This window comes from Aquarana catesbeiana, linkage group LG09 (genome assembly GCF_042186555.1).
Source record: "Aquarana catesbeiana isolate 2022-GZ linkage group LG09, ASM4218655v1, whole genome shotgun sequence".
Classification (NCBI taxonomy): Eukaryota; Metazoa; Chordata; class Amphibia; order Anura; family Ranidae; genus Aquarana; species Aquarana catesbeiana.
This window is the reverse complement of record NC_133332.1, coordinates 16,170,675-16,197,472: the sequence shown is the minus strand read 5'-3', so window position 1 is coordinate 16,197,472 and position 26,798 is coordinate 16,170,675. Positions and strand designations below refer to the sequence as shown.

At 43.2% G+C, this 26,798-nt stretch overlaps 1 protein-coding gene across 1 annotated transcript; it reads left to right on the top strand.

The window, feature by feature from the left end:
* Window positions 1-26,798, top strand: LOC141107421 (protocadherin-20-like). The gene is made up of 2 exons (XM_073598131.1): window positions 1-110; window positions 22,172-26,798. Exons 1-2 carry the CDS (start codon window positions 69-71, stop codon window positions 24,773-24,775), a joined length of 2,646 nt encoding a protein of 881 aa, XP_073454232.1. The 5' UTR covers window positions 1-68; the 3' UTR covers window positions 24,776-26,798.

The window sequence follows — 26,798 nt, the reverse complement described above, 5'->3', positions numbered from 1 at the left end:
GGGAATATGAGTGGTCACACCCAGAGGAGTGCAGAGAAAGTTTTACCTTCAGTATGAGATTCACCTGAATGCCTTCGTCTCCTCTGGAACAAACCATGGAATCTTTACAGGTAAACGTCTTCCGATCACGGAATGTCCCTCTGTATTCTGTCACCTTCAGGTGTTGTGCTCCGCTAGAACATCAGTTGTGTTGGTGTTAGTTCTCTTTGCGTCTCATTATACAGGCTAATCTGTTGTCAGTTGGTGAATTGTTTTAATGATAAAGTCTTTTATATAAGTATACGTGACTTTTTTCCCTCCCTCCTTTCCTCTCATTTTTCATTCCTTTCTATATTCCTTACATTCTGTCTTTCCTCCTTCTTTACTTCTTTGTCTCCTTTCTTCTTTCCTCTTCCTTTTTTTCTCCTACTTTCCTTACTTTCGATTCCGTCTTGTCTACCCTTTCCTTCTTTTCACCCTGTCTACCTTAATTCTGTCCCTATTTCTTTCCTTCCTTCCTTACATCTTATCTATACTTCCTTTCCTTCATCTTCCTTTTTTTCCTTTCACCCTTCATTCCTTTCTTCATTTCTTTTCCCTCCCGCCTTCCTTCTTTTTCCTTCCTTACATCTTATCTACATTTCTGTTCTTCTTCCTTTTTTTTCTTACCTTCCTTCCTTTCAGTTCTGTCTTATCTACCCTTCCTTCCTCCCTCCCTCCCTCCCTTCCTTCCTTCCTTCCTTCCTCCCTTCCTTCCTTCTCTCTTTTCCTTTTTATCTTTTCTTTCCCGCCTTCCTTCTGTTTCCTTTCTTATTATATCTTACATGAGAGTCGACCAGGCTGCACATCTTATCTACCTTTCCTTTCTTCTTCTTTTTACCTTCCTTCCTTACATTTCTGTCTTAACTACCCTTCCTTCTTTCATTTCTCCCTCCCTCCCACCCTTCCTTGCTTCCTTCTCTACTCTTTTCTTTTCTTACTCCTCCTTTTTCCCTCCCACCTTCCTTCTTTTTCCTTCTTTATATCTTATCAGTCCTTTCTTTTTTCTCTCGCCTTCTTTTTCTCCCCCCTACCCTCTTTCCTTTTTTTTCCTTCTTTCTTATCTATCCTCCCTTCCACCCTGTTTACCTTCCTTCTTTTCCTCCCTCCTTTCTTTCTACCTTCCTTACTTGCATTCTCCTTCTCTCTTCTTTTTTCTCCTACCCCCCTTCCTTCCTAACTAGCCTTTTTTCCTGCCTTCCTTCTCTCCTCTCTTTTCTTTCCTTCCTTCCTTCCTTCCTTCCTTCCTTCCTTCCTTCCTTCCTTCCTTCCACCCCCACTCCTTTCTTTTCTTTCTCTTCCTTTTTGCCTCTTACCTTCCTTCTTTTTTCCTTCCTTACATCTTATCTGTCCTTTCTTTTTTATATCCCCTTCTTTTTCCCCTTTTACCCTCTTTCCTTTTTTCTTCCTTCTTTCTAATCTTTGCTTCCTTCCATCCTGTCCACCTTCCTTCTTTTCCTTCCTCTTTTCTTTCAAACCTTCTTTACTTGCTTCCTCCTTCTCTCTTCTTTTTTCCTCCTACCCCCTTTCCCTCTTAACCACCCTTTTCTTCCTGCCTTCCTTCTCTCCTCTTTTTTCCTTCCTTCCTTCCTTCCTTCCTTCCTTACTCTTTTCTTTCTCCTTACATCTTATCTGTCCTTTCTTTTTTCTTTTCCCTTCTATTTTCCTCTCTTACCCTCTTTCATTTTTTCTTCCTTCTTTCTTATCTATCTTTCCTTCCATCCTGTCTACCTTCTTTCTTTTCCTCCCTCCTATCTTTCCCACCTTCCTTACTTGCTTCCTTCTTTTTTCTTCTTACCATCCTTCCCTCTTAACTACCCTTTTTTCCTGCCTTCCTTCTCTCCTTTCTTTCCTTCCTTTCTTCCTTCTCTCCTCTCTTTTTATTACTCTCTCCATTTCCTCATCTCTCTTACCTCCTCTATCTATCCTCCTCTCCCTCTCTCTCCCTTTTTTTCCTCTCTCTTCTTCTCTCTCTCTCTCTCTCTCTCTCCATCTTTCTTCTTTGTCTCTCTCCTTCTATCTCCTTCCTCGCTCCATCACTCTTTCTCCTTCCTTCCTTCCTTCTCTATTCATCCTTCTTCTCTTTCTCTCTCCTCCTTCGCTCCATCACTCTGTCTCTCTCCTCCTTTAATCTCTCTTCTTCTTTAAACATATTTAATGACATTGTTTGCATAAACACCCATTAGAATCTCCGTATCATTTATAATGTTGCTCCATTCATTAATATTACATGTCACCTCTGTCATGAATTCTAATGATCACAGATGATTGTGTGCTGTGTGTAGAATACATTGCGGTAACCTTCTATAATATGATCCTTGTGTACTGCACAATAACGTATTCTGTACATTCGGTGTGAGATCACCGGAGGCTTTTTCTTTGTGACTACAGGTGATGTGTGACAGGTGGTGAGGTCTCAATGGGGATGATTTGTCGGATCATTTTTATTCCTGGTGTGATCTCCAGTGCTCGGGGAAATACGCCTTGAATCTCAGCCAAAACCTTTTTATTTTTATTTTTTTGCTAGGGAGTGTTTCTTTTACTTCCTGTGTGGTCACCAGGATAGGAAGCGAGGATGAATCCCCCCAAATGACAGATAATTCACTTTAAAGTATATGATGGATTGGTAATGGGTTACAACCCTGTGGGGGGGGGGGCGGGGGTTTAATGCTATCCTAACATGCTGTCGTAGTGACAACCAAACAGAAAGTAAGATAACATTTCCAACAGCAACACTGAAATTAGTAGATTAGGGGAAGGCCAGAACCCCTATCACTTTTTATTTCTGCCTGTGTCCCTGTTTGCAGATTTTGCCTCTGTTTTCATTGTGATTGTAATACGTTTTTTAACCTGAATAGTCTAAAAACTAATAAACACTAAAACCCAATTGGTTGTTACAAAATACTGCACTAAGACACTTCCTTCCTTCTTCCTTTCTTTCCTCTTCCTTTTTTCCTCCTACCTACATTCTCTTTTGTTCCTCTTATTTTATTTTCCCTTCCCCCTGTCCTTTCTCTTCCTTCCCACCTTCCTTGCTTCCTTCTGTTTTATCTTCCCTTTCCTTTTCCCTTTTCCTTTATTCCTTCCATTATAGCTACCTTTCCTTGTTTCCTTGTACTTCCTTCCTTCTTTCCTCTGCCTTTTTTTTGCCCCTACTTTCTTACCGTTTCCTTCTTTCTATCTTAAGTTTTCCTCCTTCTTAACTGTCCTTCCTTCCCCCACTCATCCCTTAACCCTTCCTTCCTTTCCTCTCTTTCCTTCTACCTTTCTTCCCTTAATCCTGTTTTATCTACCCTTCCCCCTCTCCTTTCTCTTCCTTCCTTACTTCCTTCCTTCTATTATAGTTACCTTTCCCTTCTTTCTTCTATCCTTCTACTTACTTCCTTTTTTTCTTTGCCTTTTTGTGCTCCTTGCTTCACTTTCTTTATGTCCATCTTAACTTTCCTTACTTCTTTCACTCCTTCCTTCGTTCTTTTTTAACCTCCTACCGTCCTTCCCTTAGCTTTCTCCTGTTTTATCTATCCTTCCCATTTTCTTCTCTCTTCCTTCCTTCCTTCCATTATAGTTACCTTTCCCTTCTTTCTTCTATCCTTCTACTTCCTTCCTTCTTTTCTTTGCCTTTTTGTGCTCCTTGTTTCACTTTCCTTATTTCCATCTTAACTTTCCTTACTTCTTTCACTCCTTCCTTCGTTCTTTTTTAACCTCCTACCGTCCTTCCCTTTCCTTTCTCCTGTTTTATTTATCCTTCCCACTTTCTTCTCTCTTTCTTTTTCTTCCTCTCTTCCTTCCTTCTATGACATCACTAGTGTCTGGCCCACATTTTAATTATAAATCTAATAAACCGATGACCTGAATAAGCCTTTCCTTTTCCCTTTCTTTTCCTTCCCTTTTCTTCCTTCCATTATAGCTACCTTTCCTTCTGTCCTTGTACTTCCTTCCTTCTTTCCTCTGCCTTTTTTTTTGCCCCTATCTTCTTGCCATTTCCTTCTTTCTTTCTTAAGTTTTCTTCCTTCTTAACTGTCCTTCCTTCCCCCACTCATCCCTTGATTCCTTCCTTCCTTTCCTCCTACCTTTCTTCCCTTCATCCTGTTTTATCTACCCTTCCCCCTCTCCTTTCTCTTCCTTCCTTCCTTACTTCCTTCCATTATAGTTACCTTTCCCTTCTTTCTTCTATCCTTCTACTTACTTCCTTCTTTTCTTTGCCTTTTTGTGCTCCTTGCTTCACTTTCCTTATTTCCATCTTAACTTTCCTTACTTCTTTCACTCCTTCCTTCGTTCTTTTTTACCTCCAACCTTCCTTCCCTTTCTTTTTTCCTGTTTTATCTACCCTTCCCATTTCCTTCTCTCCTTCTTTTTCTTCCTCTCTTCCTTCCTTCTATGACATCACTTGTGTCTGGCTCACCTTTTATTTATAAATCTAATAAACCGATGACCTGAACAAGCCTATCCATGCATGCTGACCTTTCCCACCAGCGGTCCACTCTGGTCCAGTATATCAATGAGCCCTTTTCTTCATTACAAGCCCTGATAAAGGGAGTCCGAGCGCCTGGAATGTGTTGGAAACCTCTAAACCTCTTTTTATTGGGTCAAATAAAGTGCCACTGGCCTCCAAAAAAAAAACCCGTGGTGCTCTCACCTTTCTACAATATTTTAAAGTATTATATCTTGGCCTCAGATATAATCATAATGCATTCAAATTTAGAGCCCTGTTTGTTCAGGGAGGTATGCCCAGAAAGCAGAATACCTGCATTCCTGACATACATCCCTGAATGCATACAGAACTGAACGTGAGTACGACTCCATCCAGCCACAGCACACAGAGCCTTGACAAAGTATTCATACCCCTTGAAATTTTCCACATTTTGTCATGTTACAACCAAAAACGTAAATGTATTTTATTGGGATTTTATGTGATAGACCAACACAAGTGGCACATAATTGTGAAGTGGAAGTAAAATGATAAATGGTTTTCAAAATTTTTGACAAATAAATATGTGAAAAGTGTGGGGGGGGCATTTGTATTCAGCCCCCCTTTACTCTGATACCCCTAACTAAAATCTAGTTGAACCAATTGCCTTCAGAAGTCACCTACTTAGTAAATAGAGTCCACCTGTGTGTAATTTAATCTCAGTATAAATGCAGCTGTTCTTCGAAGCCCCCAGAGGTTTGTTAGTGAACCTTAGTGAACAAACAGCATCACGAAGGCCAAGGAACACACCAGACAGGTCAGGGATAAAGTTGTGGAGAAGTGTAAAGCAGGGTTAGGGTATAAAAAAATATGCCAAGTTTTGAACATCTCACGGAGCTCTGTTCAATCCATCATCCGAAAATGGAAAGAGTATGGCACAACTGCAAACCTATCAAGACATGGCCGTCCACCTAAACTGACCAGCCGGGGAAGGAGAGCATTCATCAGAGAATCAGACAAGAGGCCCATGGTAACTCTGGAGGAACTGCAGAGATCCACAGCTCAGGTGGGAGAATCTGTCCACAGGACAACTATTAGTCGTGTTCTCCACAAATCTGCCCTTTATGGAAGAGTGACAAGAAGAAAGCCATTGTTGAAAGAAAGTCATAAGAAGTCCTGTTTGCAGTTTGTGAGAAGCCATGTGGGGGACACAGAAACATGTGGAAGAAGGTGCTCTGGTCAGATGAGACCAAAATTGAACTTTTTGGCCCAAAAGCAATGTGTGGCGGAAAACTAACACTGCACATCACCCTGAACACACCATCCCCACTGTGAAACATGGTGGTGGCAGCATCATGTTGTGGGGATGTTTTTCTTCAGCAGGGACAGGGAAGCTGGTCAGAGTTGATGGGAAGATAGATGGAGCCAAATACAGGGCAATCTTAGAAGAAAACCTGTTATGCCGTGTACACACGGGCGGACTTTTCGACCACACTGGTCCGACGGACTTTCAATGGACTTTTGAATGAACTGACTTGCCTACACACGATCACATCAAAGTCCGACGGATTCGTACGTGGTGACGTACGACAGGACTAAAATAAGGAAGTTGATAGCCGATAGCCAATAGCTGCCCTAGCCTGGGTTTTCGCTTGTCGGACTAGCATACAGACGAGCGGATTTTTCGACCGGACCCAAGTCCGTTGGAATGATTTGAAACATGTTTCAAATCTAAAGTCCCTCAGATTTTTGACCGAAAAAGTCAGCTGCAGGTCCGATGGAGCCCACACACGGTCGGATTGTCCGCTGGATTCGGTCCGTCGGACCAGTCCGGTCGAAAAGTCCGCCCGTGTGTACACAGGGCGGAGTCTGCAAAAGACTTGAGACTGGGGCGGAGGTTCATCTTCCAGCAGGACAACAACCCCAAAAATACAGCCAGAGCTACAATGGAATGGTTTAGATCAAAACATATTGATGTGTTAGAATGGCCCAGTCAAAGTCCAGACCTAAATCCAGTTGAGAGTCTGTGGCAAAACTTGAAAATTGCTGTTCACAGACGCTCTCCATCCAATCTGACAGAGCTATTTTACAAAGAAGAATGGGCACAAATGTCCCACTCTAAAGCTGGTAGAGACATCCCCAAAAAGACTTGCAGATGTAATTGCAGTGAAAGGCGGTTCTACAAAGTATTGACTCAGGGGGGCTGAATACAAATACACCCCAAACTTCTCACATATTTATTTGTAAAAAAAAAATATGTAAAAAAACATTTATCATTTTCCTTCAACTTCACAATTATGTGCCACTTTGTGTTGGTCTATCACAGTGATGGCGAACCTTGGCACCCCAGAGGTTTTTTTGAACTACATTTCCCATGAATCTAATGCACTCTGCAGTTTAGTGGCGCATCATGGGAAATGTAGTTCCAAAACATCTGGGGTGCCAAGGTTCGCCATCACTGGTCTATCACATAAAACCCCAATAAAAAAATACATTTAAGTTTTTGGTTGTAACATGACAAAATGTGGAAAATGGGGTATGAATACTTTTTCAAGGCGCTGTATATCAGCCTATCATTGACTTGGATAGGCTGCAGGTAGCGGGGCTGGACGCTGTTCCTGTGCCTCCTGGGTGTATCGGGCACACAGGGGCTTTGTATCAATTCAGTAGAGGAGAGAAGCCGGCACAACTCTGCAGGACTGAAGGGAAGGATGGAGTTCACCTTTAAGCAGTATAACATGAGCGGTGTTTTAGGAAGCGTTGATAGTAGTATTGCCCACACATGCCATCTGTAGCAGAACCCGTACAATACACAATCCTGTCTCTTCAGCAGCTGGACAAACAATACGAGGGCCCCAACCGAGGCGGAAATCCATAATCCTGCCATCCTGCCTTCCTTACAATTCTGCTTTCAGTATAGGTGCGCTGTGATGTCTGCGTCACGCATTGATAAGTCTCTATTATCTTTGAAAGTTTACAGAACGCTTCACCGCCAATGGCTCTTCACGTGAAGTTTTCTTGACGCTGAATAATAATTCTGCTCCACTGCAGAATGAATGCATTGACCCTTTCTCTGTTAGAACAGTTTTTGCTTTCTTTTTTTTTTTTTTTTTTTTGTCACGCGATATTAGTGCTACTGCTTATCAAACCGATACTCTCAGTAAAAATTATGATCAAGTTAATTTTATTGCACACAAACAAAATATAATGCCCGTGTTTTGGCAGCATATAAAAAAATGGGGTTTCATTGAGTACATAGATACCCAATATGTCAAATCTTAAAACTGCATGTGTCTGTGAAACAGCGAAAAACGACAGTACCCAAAATTGTCCATAGGGAGGCGCTGTAGAAATCTTTACAAGTCATCAGTTTAGAGTTAAAGTGATTGTAAACCCTTGTTTTTGTTTTCTCTTTTAATTTAAAATAACAAACATGCCACACTTAAAGCGGAAGTAAACCCATCCATAAAACTGTTTCATTTCCGGCACGTGCCAGAAATGTAACACTCCCATTGGCTGTGCTCTCAACCAGACTGTCAAACCATCCAATGACTGGTGTCATAACTGATCACATGTGCAGCATCATGGCAGTTGTAGATTAAACAGAGGCAAAGATGGCAGCTTCCTTGGCTGAAAACGATAGGGGGGGTTTACTTACACTTTAAGCCTCGTACACACGATCGGATTTTCCGACGGGAAATGTGTGATGACAGGCTGTTGGCGGTAAATCTGACCGTGTGTACGCTCCATCAGACAATTGTTGTCAGACTTTCCGCCGACAAATGTTGGATGGCAGGTTTTAAAATTTTCTGCGGACAAATGTCTGTTGTCGGATTTTCCGAGCGTGGGTACACAAGTCCGTCGGACAAAAGTCCAAAGTACAAACACGCATGCTCGGAAGCAAGGACGAGCCGGAAGCGGTCGGTCTTGTAAACTAGCGCTCGTAATGGAGAATTAACATTCGTGACGTGGCAAATTATGAAATCTGGAAATGCAGCGCACAATTCTCTTCTTCTTTAATGGGATAATAATGAGGCTGCTTTGCTGGTGATACTGATGGAGTTGTTGCAAACACATTTTCAAAGGCTTTTTGTTCTAGTGATATCAAGAATAATATTATTATGCTTGTTTTTTTTTTTTTTGTTTTGTGAAAGTTACCACAACACCATTATCCTGGAGTCTATAAGATCAAAGATACAACTATGTTGGTGTCCCTTGTTAATTTTACATTGTATTTTATTTAATGTTACTGCCGACTCCCAAACTGTCATTTGAAGTAAAACACATAGCCAAGTATTATTCTACACTATTTTTTTTATTATGCATTAAAAGAAGAAAACAAATAAAATTAGACATGGTATCTGCCAATAGAACTTAACCAAAAAGTGCATTCTATGCATCCAAAAATATAGAAAATATACCAAATCAAATCATTATTCAACCAAAAAATAAAATAAAAGCATCATGCATGTGTCCTGCTTCTTAATATAGGGGGTCAGCAATGCCAAGAGTTGGTGAAAGCAGGGGTCCGTCATCCGGAGATAATTCCGAAAAACATCTGGATTATTCTCCTGGAGCTCCCGCAGCAAAGGCATATGACATAATTGGTCACCATTAATAAAACAACCAATTTTTGGTCCAAGAAATCCTCCTCCTCCTGTTCCTGGACTGGACTTGGGTCAAAGCAATAACTCCAAGGCCAATAATAAATAACACGTTATCTCCTCTGATTTCGCAACATGTCTGGTTGACGAACGGCCGTTCAGAAATGAACTGAAAAGTGCAAAATGAAAAGCGCGAAATGAAAAGCACGAAATGAAAAGCGCGAATCAACTCACCAAACTTCTACTAACATGAAAGTAGCAGAAGGAGCACAAAGGGTGGCACCTGACAATTGAACTTCATCTTTTTCGAGTCGTAGTACGTCACTACGTTCATGTTTGTTGGCCGACAATTGTGTACCGTTTGTATGCAAGACAAAATCCAGGCACGCGCCTTCGGACAAAAGTCTGAGGTTTTGGCTCGTTTTGCACAGAGTGGCCCTGATCCACCTCTTCTAGAGGCCCCTGGCGGCTCTCGCAGCTCCTCCTCTTATCAGATAACCCCATAGGAGAAGTGCTCTCCCGGGGGATTACCTTGCGGGCGCGCTCCTGAGTCCAGAGACACGAATGCTGGACTCGGCCCCGCCCCCAGGCGCCCTCGTCATTGGATTTGATTGACAGCAGCAGTAGCCAATGGCTGCGCTGCTATTAATCTATCCAATCAAGAGCCGGGACCCCGTGCAGAGAGGAACAGCGTGTCTCCGCCGAGGGAAATACGGGGCTCAGGTAAGTAAAACGGGGGGCTGGGGGGACGGTGACTGGCAAAAGTTTTTTCACCTTAATGCATAGGATGCATTAAGGTGAAAAGACACAACGGTTTACAGCCCCTTTAAGGGTGGCCCTAGAATTATCACTCTCACTCCAGCGTGCGTGGCGATACCCAATATGTGTGGCACAATCATCGTTTTTGTACATAGGCTTACCCTACATACACATTTACGTTTGTAGGTGCTTGCATGTGGGGATGATGGGCTTTAAAAAAAAGAAAAATGTTATTGTTTTTCTTATACTTTTTTAAAGGTTTCCTTAACCTCTTGCTGCCCACGTAACACATATGTGTGGTGGGAAAGAGGGTATGCTTTAAGGTCCATATGTTGCACCACGGACGTGCAGTCGGGGGAGGCAGGTGAGGCCGTGTACATAAAAAAAAAAAAAAGATCGAGCTCCAAGGGTCGTAGCTCGGCAATCAGGGGTCACAGAGACCCCAAATTTGGGGGGTAAGTAGCTGAAGTCCTACCCCACCACTGCCCCCTTCTATGACACCACTGCCCCCTTCTATGACACTACTGCCCCCTTCTATGACACCACTGCCCCCTTCTATGACACTACTGCCCCCTTCTATGACCCCACTGCCCCTTCTATGACACCACTGCTCCCTTCTATGACCCCACTGCCCCCTTCTATGACACTACTGCCCCCTTCTATGACACCACTGCCCCCTTCTATGACACCACTGCCCCCTTCTATGACACCACTGTCCCCTTCTATAACACCACTGCCCCCTTCTATGACACCACTGCCCCCTTCTATGACACTACTGCCCCCTTCTATGACACTACTGCCCCCTTCTATGACCCCACTGCCCCTTCTATGACACTACTGCCCCCTTCTATGACACCACTGCCCCCTTCTATGACACCACTGCCCCCTTCTATGACACTACTGCCCCCTTCTATGACACTACTGCCCCCTTCTGTGACCCCACTGCCCCTTCTATGACACCACTGCCCCCTTCTATGACACCACTGCCCCCTACTATGACACTACTGCCCCCTTCTATGACCCCACTGCCCCCTTCTATGACACCATTGCCCCCTTCTATGACACTGCAGTGAGAGGCGTGCCTCCACATCCTCCTCGGCATCATGGCGACTTCCACCGTGCATCTCCTCCCTCCTCCTCCTTGCCGGCCAATAGGATAGCTTCTCCTCTCGGCAAATCAGGTGACGGGACTCAGGACCCGCTTCCTGATTGGCCGGGAGGAGAATCAGGAACACAATAGCGAAATATAAAAAAAATATATATTTAAATATTCAAAAAATATATATATACCAGCAGCCGCCACTGATCGGCACTGATGCCGGTATCGGTTCAACCCTCCCGCGTGTCATGCCGCAAAGTGCATTGGGGTGCCACATTGCACCAATGTGGGTACCAGGTGTTGCAGTAATAAATATATAGGGTTGCAATCATTTTGCCTTTACTACAGTATGCGCTTGGATGTTCCACTTTAAAAGAAACTTTTCTATAGAAAAAAGTTAAAGTACATCAAATACTAAATAAAACAAATAGATACAAAGTATAGAAAAACATGATGAATACTGAAAAGACGACAGAGTTTCAACTCTGAGGTATAAAATATACAAATATTATCGCACACAAGGAGAATGCATGAATTATAGAATATGTGTTCTGTGCAATGATTGCAATGTGGGTGAAGTATGGAATATAGATCGTGGTCAATAGCTCAATAATAACAATGCAGGATAATAACATTCCGGGGAAGAAAGAGGAAAATAAATACTTCACCGTGAGTCACGACACGCACAGTAATAGAAGAACGGATCTACAGCTCAGCACTCTACCAATGTCAGCAAACTTTTTTCTAGGCTTAGGAATTTGTGTTCTTTTTCTTTGGTTGAGTTTTGTTTATCATAGCGATCTATTCATTTTTAGACAGAAGAAACTTTTTTTTTTTTTTTTAATTTAGCAATACATGTAAAAGAAATGAACATGATTTACAGACACATTTTTAGAATATTAACCACTTGCGCTCCAGAAGGTTTTACCCCCTTCACAACCGGGGCATTTTTTGCTATTCATCACAGTGTCACTTTAAGTGACAATTGCGCGGTCATGCTACACTGTACCCAAATGAAATGTATATCGTCTTTTTCACACAAGCTTTTTTTTGCTGGTATTTGATCGACACTGTTTTTAAAAAAAATTTTGCGATATAAACTTAATTGATCGAAATAAATCAACCCCTGTGCTCTCACGCCTAGTGTGGTCAGTTTTTAATAGGAAAGTGGAGGGAACTGGCAGAACACCAGGGATTTTACACAATGGAAGCAATACAAATAGAACAGGAGACTTTTTCATACAAGTAAATGGTACAGCAGGCATATGGGTATATGAAATGTTGGGTTGACATAAGTGCCAGTGTTTAACCACTTCAGCCCCGGAAGAATTTACCCACTTCCTGACCAGAGCGCTTTTTGCGATTCGGCACTGCGTCGCTTTAACTGACAATTGCGCGGTCGTGCGACGTGGCTCCCAAACAAAATTGACGTCCTTTTTTTCCCACAAATAGAGCTTTCTTTTGGTGGTATTTGATCACCCCTGCGGTTTTTATTTTTTGCGCTATAAACAAAAAAAGAGCGACAATTTTGAAAAAAACGCATTATTTTTTGCTTTTTGCAATAATAAATATCCCCCAAAAATATATAAAAAAACATTTTTTCCTCAGTTTAGGCCGATACGTATTCTTCTATATATTTTTGGTAAAAAAAAAAAAATCACAAAAAGCGTATATTGATTGGTTTGCGCAAAAGTTATAGCGTTTACAAAATAGGGGATAGTTTTATGGCATTTTTATTTATTTATTTATTTTTTACTAGTAGTGGCAGCGATCAGCGATTTTTATCTTGACTGCGACATTATGGCGGACACGTCGGACAATTTTGGCGTGATTTTGGGACCATTCACATTTATACAGCGATCCGTGCGATTAAAATCGCATTGATTACTGTGTAAATGTGACTGGCAGTGAAGGGGTTAACACTAGGTGGCACTGTAGGGGTTAAATGTATCCTAGGGATGTGTTCTAACTGTAGGGGGGATGGGCTAGCAGTGTCACTACACTGATCACTGCTCCCGATGACAGGGAGCAGAAATCAGTGACACTTGTCACTAGGCAGAACGGGGAGATGCTTGTTTACCTTAGCATCTCCCCGTTCTTCCTCTCCGTGAGGCGATCGCAGGTATCCCCGCGGCGATCGAGTCCGCGGGATCCGCGACCCGACTCACGGAGCTCCTGGCCGGCGCGCACGCAATGGCACAGCGGCTATTTCAAAAGGGCTTACAGGTACGTCCTTTTGCCTAGCCGTGCCATTGTGCCGACGTACATCGGCGTGCGCCGGTCGGCAAGCAGTTAAAGCAGAGTTCCACCCAAAAGTGGAACTTCCACTCACATGTCGCCCCCCCCCTCTTCCGGTGCCACATCTGCCACCTTTCGGGGGGGGGGGGGAGGATACCTGTCTTTGACAGGTATCCTGTTCCCACTTCCGGGAGCCGTTGATGTCACGGCGCCGCTCCCTCCTCCTCCTTCCCTGGCCGCCGGGTCAGTAGGAGAGAGGAGCGGAGCCTTGCGTATGCGCAGTAGGGTTCCCGTTGAGAAGCCGTAAGGCTACACTGCCGGGTTCCCTTACCCGCAATGGTGGCGGCATGCACCCGACAGCTGATGGAAACATCAGCTGCGGTGCCGACATCGCTGGACTCCAGGACAGGTAAGTGTCCGATTATCCCCTTGCCGCCGAGCGTACGCAGATATGCGGCCTTGGCTTTCGGGGGTTATACCGGGATGATGCCCGCAGCTGCAGGCATCATCCCGGTACCGTTTTTTTAGAGCGGGCGACCAGCTATGCAGGGATAACAACCGATGCGGCTAAAAACCGCTTGGTTGTTATCCCGGAAGAGCGGGAGGGGACATCCCCCCCTCTCGCCGCTATTACCAGGCCTCCCGTCCCACCCGGAGAGTGAGACCCGATCCTCGATTCGCCACTTCCGGCGGCTAGAGACAGACTGGCACGAAGCCGGAAACGGCTTCGTTCCAGTCTTCTCTCTGTAAACCCGGAAGTGACGTCACAATGTCACTTCCTGTTTACTCGGCTGCCAATGGCGCTGGTTTTTAAAAAATATACAGTATTCTGAATCGCAGTTTCCACCGATCTGAATACTTTGAAGTGCAAAGGAGGGATTTGGGGTCTTTTAGATCCCCGATCCCTCCATAAAGAGTACCTGTCACCACCTATTACATTCCTTGTGACAGCAATAAAAGTGATCAAAATTTTTTTTTTTTTTAAACACAATTTATTAATATAAGAATAAATAAAATAAATAAGAAAAATTTTTTTTTAAAGCGCCCTCGTCCCCGCGAGCTCGCGCAGCAAAGAAAAACGCATACGGAAGTCGCGCCCACATATGTAAACGGTGTTCAAATCACACATGTGAGGTATCGCCACGATCGTCAGAGCGAGAGCAATAATTCTAGCACTAGACCTCCTCTGTAACTCTAACCTGGTATTTTTTTTTTAAATATTGCCTATCGAGATTTTTAGGTACCGTAGTTTGTCGCCATTTCACGAGTGTGCGCAATTTTAAAGCGTGACATGTTTGGTATCTATTTACTCGGCGTAACATCATCTTTCACATTATACAAAAAAACTGGGCTAACTTCACTGTTTCGTTTTTTTTTTTAAATTCATGAAAGTGTCTTTTTCCCCAAAAAGTTGCGTTTAAAACACCGCTACACAAATACCGTGTGATATAAAATATTGCAACAATCGCCATTTTATTCTCTAGATTCTCTGCTAAAAAAAAATATACATAATGTTTGGGGACTCTAAGTAATTTTCTAGCAAAAAATACAGATTTTAACTTGTAAACACCAAATGTCAGAAGTAGGCTTAGTCATGAAAGGATTTTTAAAAGTCGGAAGCTGCAGTATGTGTAGCTGCTGGCTTTTCATTTTTGCAGGTGGTCGGAACCTCCGCTTTAATTTGAGGGGTAAATTTAAATCCTATATCATTTCAAGTAAATAACAATGTAACGCATTGCAGCCTATCGGTACTTGGAGGTGGCTGCATTCATTGCCTTTTGTTTAAGGTTTGTTCCCTTTTATTTATTTTTTGTCAATGCAGCAAATACAGTGGATATAAAAAGTCTACACACCCCTGGTAAAATGTCAGTTTTCTGTGATGTAAAAAAAATGAGACAAAGATAAATCATTTCAGAGCTTTTCCTTTAATGTGACCTATAAACTGTACAACTCGGTTAAAAAACAAACTTTTAGGGAGGGGAAGTAAGGGAAGTAACTGGGGATGTAGTGGTGTTCAGAATTAAGTAATCACATTCAAACTCATGTTAAATAGGAGTGAGTACACACCCGCCATCATTTTAAAGTGCCTCTGATTAACCCCAAATAAAGTTCAGCTGTTCTAGTAGGTCTTTCCTGACATTTTCTTAGTCCTACAGCAAAAGCCATTGTCCGTAGAGAGCTTCCAAAGCATCAGAAGGATCTCATTGTTAAAAGGTATCAGTCAGGAGAAGGGTACAAAAGAATTTCCAAGGCATTAGATATACCATGGAACACAGTGAAGACCGTCATCATCAAGTGGAGAAAATGTTCCACAACAGTGACATTACCAAGAACTGGACGTCCCTCCAAAATTCATGAAAGGATGAGAAGAAAACTGGTCAGGGAGACTGCCAAGAGGTCTACAGCAACATGAAAGGAGCTGCAGGAATATCTGGCAAGTACAGGCTGTGTGGTACTGTCAGAAACCATGAATCAGACCGAGACAGAAGTGCAGTTAAATCACACTTGTTTTAGTAATAAAAGTAAAAAGAACAAACATAGTCAAAACATAGCCAAAGTTCGGTAACTGGAATGGATAGTCAGCCAAGCCAGAAGGTCAGGGATCAGTGTAGAGGAACAGCAAGCAGGATCTGGAGCCAGAAGGAATGTCAGCCAAGCAAGTCTTTAACAGGAATGCAGGGGATAGTGTCTGTGATGTTGACCAAGGCGAAGGCAGAGATCTTCTGGGCTGGATGGCTTAAGTAGGCAGGACTGACAAGCAGGATATCATCAACAGGTAAGTCACTGTGGAGAGAAAGGAGCTGGCAATTAGCCGACAGCTGAGCGGCCAGCTCAGAGAAGGAAGGGCTGAGCCCAGCCCTGACAGGTACATGTGACAACAATCTCCCGTATTCTTCATATGTCTGGGCTATGGGGAAGAGTGGCAAGACGGGAAGCCTTTTATTACCAAGAAAAACACCCAAGCCCGACTAAATTTTGCAAAAAGACATCTGAAGTCTCCCAAAAGCATGTGGGGAAAATGTGTTATGGTCTGATGAAACCAAGGTTGAACGTTTTGGTCATAATTCCAAAAGATATGTTTGGCGCAAAAACACCACTGCACATCACCAAAAGAACACCATACACACCGTGAAGCATGGTGGTGGCAGCATCATGCTTTGGGGCTGTTTTTCTTCAGCTGGAACAGGGGCCTTAGTCAAGGTAGAGGAAATTATGAACAGTTCCAAAAAACAGTCAATATTGGCAAAAAACGTTCAGGCTTCTGCTAGAAAGCTTGAACATGAAGGGGAACTTCATCTTTCAGGATAACAACCACCCAAAGCATACATCCAAATCAACAAAGGAATGGCTTCACCAGAAGAAGATTCAAGTTTTGGAATGGCCCAGCCAGAGCCCAGACCTAAATCCCATTGAAAATCTGTGGAGTGATCTGAAGAGGGCTGTGCACAGGAGATGTCCTCACAATCTGACAGATTTTAAGGGTTTGTGCAAACAAGAGTGGGCAAATATTGGCATGTCAAGATGTGCCATGCTGATAGACTCATACCCAAAAAAACTGAGGGCTGTAATAAGATCAAAAGGGGCTTCAACAAAGTATTCGTTTAAGGGTGTGCAGACTTATGCAACCATATTATTTGAGTTTTTCATTTTTAATTCCCTCCACCTAAAAGATTTCAGTTTGTTGTACCGAGATGTACAGTTTATAGGTCACATTAAAGGTGGAAAAAGTTCTGATTTATCTTTGTCTCATTTTTTTACATCAGAGAAACCTGACATTGTAACAGGGGTGTGTAGACTTTTTGAGTAGCAACACATTGAGGGGAGATTTACTAAAACTGGAGCACGCAGCATTTGGTGCAGCTGTGCATGGTAACCAATCAGCCTCTAATTTCAGCTTGTTCAATTAAGCTTTGACAATAAAACCTGGAAGCTGATTGGTTCCTATGCAGGGCTGCACCAGATTTTTGCATCATGCAGTTTTAGTAAATCAACCCCTTCCTGTCGCTTTGGGGTTGCTTTACTAAAACCGGAGAGTGCAGAATCTGGTGCAGCGTAACCAATCAGCTTGTTCCAGTGAAGTGGTTGTAAACCCTGTTGGACCACTTTTAGGCCTCATGCCCTTTTAAAAAACGAGCTGCAAAGCTAGTACTGGCGCCAAGAAAAAAGTGGCGTTAAAAACGTGTTTTTTTTTCACATTTTGCATTGGCGTCAATGCACGTTTAGCCAGGCTAGCTTTCAACTGCGTTACTCTGTCTCTATTCAAAATCAATAGTTCCCAATGGGAGCCCATTGATTTCAATAGAAGTTGCACCAGAAATCGGATGCAGATGATCCGACTTGCGGTGCAACTTGTGCTGAGAATGTTGAAGGGGAACCCCAACAAAATTTTGCGTGAGGTTCCCCCCAAGATCCATACCAGACCCTTATCTGAGCACGCAGCTCGGTAGGACCATACCAGGCCACATGCCCTCAACATGGGGGGTTGGTGCTTTGGGGCAGAGGAGGCCCCTGCGCCCCCCCACCCCAAAGCACCTTGCCCCCATGTTGATGACGACAAGGGCCTCTTCCCGACAACCCTTGCCCGGCGGTTGTCAGGGTCTGCGGGCGGGGACTTATAGTGATCTGGAAGCCCCCTTTAACAAGGGGCCCCCCAGATCACGGCCCCCCCCCCACCCTAGGTGAATGAGTATGGGGTACATTGTACCCCTACCCATTCACCTAAATAAAAAAATAAACACACTACACAGGTTTTTAAAGTATTTTATTAAGGCAGGTCCGGCTCTTCTCCCTCTTCTGGCAACATGTTCTCTCCTCTCCGGTCCTTCTCCCCTCTCCGGTCCTTCTCTCCTCTCCGGTCCTTCTCCCCTCTCCGGTCCTTCTCCCCTCTCCGGTCCTTCTACCCTCTCCGGTTCTTCTCCCCTTTCTGGTCCTTCTCCCCTCTCCGGTCCCTCTCCCCTCCTTCTCCCCTCTCCGGTCCTTCTCCCCTCTCCGGTCCTTCTCCCCTCTCCGGTTCTTCTCTCCTTTCCGGTCCTTCTCCCCTCTCCGGTCCTTCTCCCCTCTCCGGTCCCTCTCCCCTTTCCGGTCCTTCTCCCCTCTCCGGTTCTTTTCCCCTTTCTGGTCCTTCTCCCCTCTCCGGTCCCTCTCCCCTCTCCAGTTCTTCCCCCTCTCAGGTCCTTCTCCCCTCTCCGGTCCTTCTCCCCTCTCCGGTCCTTCTCCCCTCTCCGGTTCTTCTCCCCTTTCCGGTCCTTCTCCCCTCTCCGGTTCTTCTCCCCTTTCCAGTCCTTCTCCCCTCTCCGGTTCTTCTCCCCTTTCCGGTCCTTCTCCCCTCTCCGGTCCTTCTCCCCTCTCCGGTTCTTCTCCCCTCTCCGGTTCTTCTCCCCTTTCCGGTCCTTCTCCCCTCTCCGGTTCTTCTCCCCTTTCCGGTCCTTCTCCCCTCTCCGGTTCTTCTCCCCTTTCCGGTCCTTCTCCCCTCTCCGGTTCTTCTCCCCTTTTCTGTCCTTCTCCCCTCTCCGGTTCTTCTCCCCTCTCCGGTTCTTCTCCCCTCTCCGGTCCTTCTCCCCTCTCCGGTTCTTCTCCCCTCTCCGGTTCTTCTCCCCTCTCCGGTTCTTCCCCCTCTCCGGTCCTTCTCCCCTCTCCGGTCCTTCTCCCCTCTCCGGTTTTTCTCCCCTTTCCAGTCCTTCTCCCCTCTCCGGTCCTTCTCCCCTCTTCGGTCCTTCTCCCCTCTCCGGTCCTTCTCCCCTCTCCGGTTCTTCTACCCTTTCCGGTCCTTCTCCCCTCTCCGGTCCTTCTCCCCTCTCCGGTTCTTCCCCCCTTTCTGGTCCGGTCCTTCTCCCCTCTCTGGTTTTTCTCCCCTTTCCGGTCCTTCTCCCCTCTCTGGTCCCTCTCCCCTCTCCGGTTCTTCTCCTCTCTGCGCTGTCCTCTCTCTCTCTCCTCTATCTTCTGCTCTTTTGCTGGATCTTCTCCCTCTGTTCTTCTTCCGATGTATGTAATACACACATATACATATATACACACACACATACACTCACAGGCCAGTTTAATAGGTACACCTTGTTAGTATCGGGTTGGACCCCCTTTTGCCTTCATTCTTGGTGGCATAGATTTAACAAGTTATTGGAAACATTCCTCAGAGATTTTGCTCCATAGTGACATGATATCATCACTCAGTTGCTGCAGATTTGTCAGCTGCACATCCATGATGCCAATCTTTCGTTCCACCACATCCCAAAGGTCCTCTATTGGATCAGATGTGGTGAGTGTGGAGGACATTGGAGTACAGGGACCTCATTGTCCAGTGGTGAGATGATTGGAGCTTTGTGACATGGTGCATTATCCTGCTGGAAGGAGCCATCAGAAGATGAGGACACTGTAGTCATAAAGGGATGGACATGGTCAGCAACAATACTCAGGTAGTCCGTGGTGTTTAAACCGATGCTCAATTGGTACTAAGGGGCCCAAAGAAAATATCCCCCACACTATTACACCCCCACCACCAGCCTGAACCGGTGATACAAGGCAGGATGGATCCATGCTTTCATGTTGTTTACGCCAAATTCTGACCCATCATCTGAATGGCGCAGCTGAAATCGAGATTCATCAGATCAGGCAACGTTTTTCCAATCTTCTATTGTCCAATTTTGGTGATCCTGTGAGAATTGTAGCCTCAGTTTGCTGTTCTTAGCTGACAAGAGTGCCACCCAGTGTGGTCTTCTGCTGCTGTAGCCCATCTGCTTTAAAGTTCGATGTGTTGTGCATTCAGAGATGGTATTCTGCATACCTTGGATGTAACAAGTGGTTATTTGAGTTACTGTTGCCTTTCTATCATCTCAAACCAGTCTGCCCATCCCCCTCTGACATCAACAGGGCATTTTTCCCCACACAACTTCCGCTCACTGAATATTTTCCCTTTTTCAGGCCATTCTCTGTAAACCCGAGAGATGGTTGTGTGTGAAAATCTCAGTAGATCAGCAGTTTTTGAAATACTCAGACCAGCCCTGTCTGGCACCAACAACCATACCACGTTCAGGCCTCATGCACACTGGATGTTAAAATAACATTATAAAAACGTCAGTAGCTTTGCAGTGAGTTTTTCAACTTTTTTCAATGTTTTTGTAATAGCGTTTTTTAGCGTTTATTAGCATTTTTCTGCATTAGCATTTTAGCATTTTTTTTTTTTAAGAAAAAAAATTATTATTTTTTTTTTTTAATGGGTCAAAAACGTTAAAAAAACGCTGGTGAGCGACGTTTTTGAGCGTTTATCGACATTTATCAGTGTCTCTCAGAACCCACTAGTTTTGGGCTTTTTTTACTGCTCAAAAACGCCACTGCCCAAAACTGCTGATAACAGCCTATGTGTGCATGGACACCTAGGACAACATGATGGAGAGTTTAATGACAGTAGAAAAAAAACATCTACAGCCAAAAACAGCTGCTGTAAAAACATCAAAAAAGCGTCCAGTGTGCATGAGTGCCCAAAGTCACTTAAATCCCCTTTCTTCCCCATTCTGATGCTCGGTTTGAACTTCAGCGAGTTGTTTTTACTAGATGCCTAAATGCATTGAGTTGCTGTCATGTGATTGGCTGATTAGTAATTTGTGTTAGCAAGCAATTGAACAGGTAATAAAGTGGATGGTGAGTGTATATTTTCTGTCCTAAAATTCCAACACTAAAGCCTCGTACACACGATCGGATTGTTGGCCAACAAAACCGTGGAATTTTGTCTAAAGGGCTTTGGCCCAAACTTGTCTTGCATACACACGGCCACAAAATTGTTGGCCAACAATTAGAAACGTAGTGACATACTACGTGGTTTTTCAGCTCTTTAGCGCCACCCTTTGGGCTCCTTCTGCTAATTTTGTGTTAGCAGAAGTTTGGTGAGTGTTGATTCGCGCTTTTCATTTCATGCTTTTTCAGTTCGTTTCTGAACGGCCGTTCGTCGACCAGACATGTTGCGGAATCGGAGGAGATAACGTGTTATTTATTATTGGCCTTGGAGTTATTGCTTTGACATTATGTTTTTGGTTGAATAATAATGATTTGATTTGTTATATTTTCTATATTTTTGGATACATAGAATGCACTTTTTGGTTAAGTTCTATTGGCAGATAACATGTCTAATTTTATTTGTTTTCTTTTTTAATGCATAATAAAAAAAAATTGTGTAGAATAATACTTGGCTATGTGTTTTACTTCAAATGACAGTTTGGGAGTAGGGAGTAGTATTTAAAAAAATACAATGTAAAATTAACAAGGGACACCAACATAATTGTATCTTTGATCTTAAAAACTACAGGATAATGATGTTGTGGTAACTTGCCCAAATAAAAGAAAAAAAAAACAAAAACATAATAATATTATTCTTGATATCACTAGAAAAAAAAAAAGCCTTTGGAAATTAGTTTGCAATACTCCATCAGTATCACCAGCAAAGCAGCTTCATTATAATCCCATTAAAGAAGAAGAGAATTGTGCGCTGCATTTCCAGATTTCATAATTTGCCGCGTCACGAATGTTAATTCTCCATTACGAACGCTAGTTTACAAGACCGACCGCTTCTGAGCATGCGTGTTTGTACTTTGGACTTTTGTCTGACGGACTTGCGTACACACGCTCGGAAAATCCAACAACGCACATTTGTCCGCGGAAAATTTTAAAACCTGCTAGCTAACATTTGTCCGTGGAAAATCCGAAAAAACAATTGTCCGATGTGGAGCGTACACACGGTCGGATTTTCCGCCAACAGCCTGCCATCGAACATTTCCCGTCGGAAAGTCCGATCGTGTGATTCAAGACTCACTAAGTGTAAGGTTCTTTCACTAAAAGCCAAAATAATGACACCGCAATATAGTAGTTTTAGTACTTTTATATTTTTTGCTTGAAACCAACCTAAGCTTTTTTGACAATCAAACCCATATAACGCAAGGACCTTGCCTTTCTGGCAGGATCAACAGGTATTTTCTGTACTTGCTGAAAATGGAAATAAAAAGAAACCGATGCAGCTACCCTTCGACAAGCTAACCTATATATCTCTGTTTTCCTTTTCAGAAATGCTTCTCGCTTCTTGCCATTGCTTTTAGCATCCTGGACTTTCCTGGAGTTACAGCAGAGATTATATTCCACACACAAGAGGAGCAAGAAGATGGAACGTTTATTGGAAATGTAAGAGAGAGTATTATATCACCTATAGCAATGCGATTTAAACTCTTGGCACATACAAACTATTTCAACTTGGGCACCCAGACCGGAGATTTATACACGACATCCAACAAACTCGACAGAGAATCCTTATGCCCTTTGGAAACCCTGGACCAATGTTCCATGACACTGGATATCTTCACTTCATCCCAAGAATATGCAGAGTTTTCCAAAGTGAAACTTTTTATTTTGGATATCAACGATAACGCCCCTTATTTTTTAGAACAGTCCTACACTATTTCCATTCCAGAGGACACAACCATAGGGACCAAGTTTCACGTTGACCACTTGGCCAAAGACCCAGATATTCAAGAAAATGGAGCCCTCTCTTATCTTTTGGTGAGCCCAGGTGACATTTTTTCTTTGGATTATCGATCTGAGCTGATCTCCTTGGTTCTAATGAAATCTCTGGATAGAGAATTACAAAGTGAACATCGAATGACTTTAATCGCCATCGATAGAGGAAAGCCGCCATTGTCTGGAACTACTACTTTTGTTGTAAAGGTAACTGATGTGAATGATAACTGTCCCTTTTTCCTTGCAAACAACATTTCTGTGCATCTTCCCAGGGACGCATCTATTGGCACCACTGTGGCACAACTTACAGCCATTGACAAAGACATAGGTGAAAATAACGTCATTCAGTATCATTATAGCTACAGAGTTTCTGAGTCCATCCGGAGCCTTTTCCATCTAGATAGTGCAAGTGGTACAATAACCTTGTCTGAGTCATTACCTGATCAAATAAGCCAATATAAGCTTACTGTACTAGCCTTTGGATATGGTTGTGCACCAGCAATGGCAACAGTCATGGTACAACTGGAAGTTAAAAAACAGGAGCCTAAAATGGAATTCCGCTTCATAGGTTCTCAACACGAAGGTGGCGTCTATATTAAGGAAGACATTCTACCGGGTTCAATCATTGCCATCTTAGAGGTCACAGATCCCGATGACAGCATCAAGAGACCTCTTTCCATTACCGGACCTTCACCTTTCCTTTTAAAGACTTCTGATTCTTCTCCTAACACCTACCTGCTATTAACCTCTACTCTGGTGGATTTTGAGTCAGAGAATCGTTTTGACATCAACATTGTTGGTCATTCAAATTTTGATGAATTTGTTACCTACACCGTAAACCTCACAGTGCTTATCGAGGATGTAAATGACAACCCTCCCAAATTTGCACAAAATATTCTAGAAGTATCTGTTGAGGAAAATAATACACCAGGAGTGACATTACTGAGGGTCTCCGCTTCTGATGTTGACAGTGGACCAAATGGAGAACTGAGTTATTATTTAGAACATGAAGAATCAAATGTGTTTTCAATAAACAGCTCCAATGGGGTCCTAAAAGCTTTGGTGCCTTTCGACAGAGAAAAAGAACCTTCATATTCTGTTCGGATCATAGTTAAAGACCATGGATTACCATCAAAGAATGATTCTTGCCTAATTGTTATCAACATCTTAGATCAAAATGACAATCCTCCAGTTTTTTCTTCCAAGGAGTTTACATTTTATATCCCCGAAAATCTTCCTCGAGGAGGAAATGTTGGCATTATAAATGTAACTGATGTGGATATTGGACTGAATGGTGACTTTTCTGTCTCTTTATTGAATAAGACCTCACTTTTTTCGTTCAACCATGATACCATTCTCAGATCTCAAGGTTCTTTTGACTATGAAAGGGAAAGGATGTATGAGCTTTGGGTGGAAGCCAGAGACAAAGGGAGTCCATCTTTGTCCTCCATGGCCAAAGTGCTTGTCTTTTTACTGGATGTAAATGATAATGCTCCTTTAATAGTTCTCCCAGAGTCAAACTTCTCCTATGTGTTAGTACCTCCAGATACATCAAAAGGATCTCCAGTTACCAAAGTTCATGCTGTGGATTATGACACTGGCATGAATGGGGCCATAACCTACAGTGAGTTTGGTGAAATAAGCCCTAGTACCGATCTTTTTAAAGTTGACATGCATTCAGGTAACATTACATTAATAGAAAGTATCAGGGATCATCAATGTGGCCTCTATCAACTTCTAGTAAAGGCCAGTGACCAAGGCTTTCCAGAAGCCCTTTCGACTATTGTGCGGGTCAACATTCTTCTCAACCAAAGCATAAGTAACCGGACCTACCTTGAATCTTTGATTATGAGTAAGACAGTCATAACCCAGGAGAGCCAAGTCATCCTGCTGAGTCCATGTCCACAGAACCCCCAAACCATGGCCACGTTCTCCTGGTCTCTGACAGCCCCGATTGCCCTGGCCATTGTTTCAGTTTCTGTCATATGCTGTATGATGGGAACCTTGCTGTTTCTTTATTCAAGGAGGAAAAACTCTAGAAAGAAGCAAAGCCCAGATGTACAAGTTCCATTACAAATAAATGCAGATTACTGTGCCAAAGACTGGGACGAGGTCAAGTACTGCAAATCCTCTGAAACTCCTTTGACACATCAGTAAACCCATTCCAATATGCTGGGGCATGCCACTAAAAATTTGATTTGTTGTAAAATCATTATTTTTTTTGCTCTATCTTAGGGCTTTTCAATAATTCTGTATATAAATTATTCCTATTATTTAATTTTTTTTTTCTTATCAATTTTCTTTCACAGCCAGATTGATTTATACAGTGGGTATAGTACATTTTTCTGAAATGAAGACAGACACCATTTTTGTTTTATCCAGCTGTGCAACTTATAACATCCCAGTGAAAGATATAATACCAACATATCAGAATTATTTTTTTTAATTCAAAGGCAGAATCACTGAGTTGGAAAAAGTATCACCCCCCCCTTATGCCAGTATTTTGCTTTAATTACAGCCCTTAGTCTGTTGGGATACGATTTTGCAATATTTGCCTGCTCTTCTTTGCAGTACTGCTCAAGTTCAGTTAAATTTGATGGTGACGATTTGTGGACTGCAGTCTTCAAGTCATTTCACAGATTTTCAATGGGATTTAAGTCTGGGCTCTGACTAGACCATACAAGGACATTCACATTTTTCTCCTTCAACCACTGTGTGCTCATTCCTGCTGTGTGCTTTGTGTCATTGTCATGTTGGAAGGTAAACCTTCTTCCCCTTGACAACTTTCTGGCAAACTTTTCCTCAAGAATTTGACAGTATTTTGCCCCATCCATTTTTCCTTCTATCCTGACAGGTGCTCCAGTACCTGCTGCAGAGAAACACCCACATAACAGGATATTTCCACCCCCAAATAACAGGATGTTACCACCTCCATGCTTTACTATAGGAATGGTGTTATCTGGATGGATTTCCACCACACATATCGTTTGGTGTTGAGGCCTAATAATTGAATTTTAGTCTCATCTGACCATAATACCTTTTTCCATGTGGCCTCAGAATCTTCAAGTGCATTTTGGCAAAGCTCAGTGGTGACTGCTTTCTTAAGGAGTGGCTTTTTTCTTGCAATCCCTCACATTTGTGGAGAATTTGTAATATTGTTGTCACATGCACACAATGACCACTCTTTGTCATAAATTCCTGCAACTGCTTCAGAGTTGCTGTAGGCCCTTTTGGTGGCCTCTCTGATTAGTTTCCTCCTGGCTCTTTCATCCAGTTCGGAGCGACGTCCTGATCCAGGGAGGGTCTGTGTTGTACCAAATACCTTCCACTTCTTAATAATAGACTTCACTGTGCTTCTAGGCATTCGTAAAGCCTTTGACATTTTTTTTGTATCCATCTTCTGACTTTTGCCTGTCCACAACTTTACTCTGGAGATCCCGGTGACCACCTTGCTACCCATAGTTGATTGTTTGCTTCAGTTGCACTATCAGGGACTTGAAATGCTCCGGGAAAGCTCTTTTCATGCTTAGCTAATCAAATTGACCACAGCTGATCCCAGTCAAATGGCTTTGTGTGTCAAATGAGAAGGTGAATAGCTACACCTGATTGAGTTTTTTTTAAGAGGGGGTGATCCTTTTTCCAACTCAGAGATTCTGTTTTTAATTGTTGACATTTTTTTCTGGCATGTTGGTGTTATATGTTTCACTTGGATGTTATAAGTTGCACTGAGTAAATACAGCTTGATAAAACAAAAACAGTGTCTGTCTTCATTTCAGGCTGCAAAGCAACAAAACGTGATTATTTTAAAGGGCGGTGTTTTTTTTTTTTTTTATACCCAGTTTGTAGCTCAAAACCCCCAAAAGGTGGAGGCATAAACGCTGCAATAGTATTACAGTGGCATAACTCCATGTTTGAGACCATCCTGGATGTTTTGTCTCTTTTTTCGAAGCTTCAAACAACCCGTTTCTTCCACCTAAACTGTGAATGGGGCCATTATGTGATTGAACATTGTAGGACAGGGCCGCCCATCAAGACTGAGATCCCACTAAACAGAATATGTACCTGCACACACTGGGGCCAATTTCAAAGTCATACTTTGGAGTGGATTTACTAAAGGCCTAAAGACAGTTGCTCCAGAGCAAACAGCCCCCCCCCCCCCCCCCAGGCCGCCGGCACTAAC

Coding starts and splice junctions, on each gene's coding strand:
- LOC141107421 (XM_073598131.1), top strand. CDS start 69: ATGCCTTCGTCTCCTCTGGAACAAACCATGGAATCTTTACAG. Junction 111..22,171: donor AAACCATGGAATCTTTACAG/GTAAACGTCTTC, acceptor TTTCCTTTTCAG/AAATGCTTCTCGCTTCTTGC.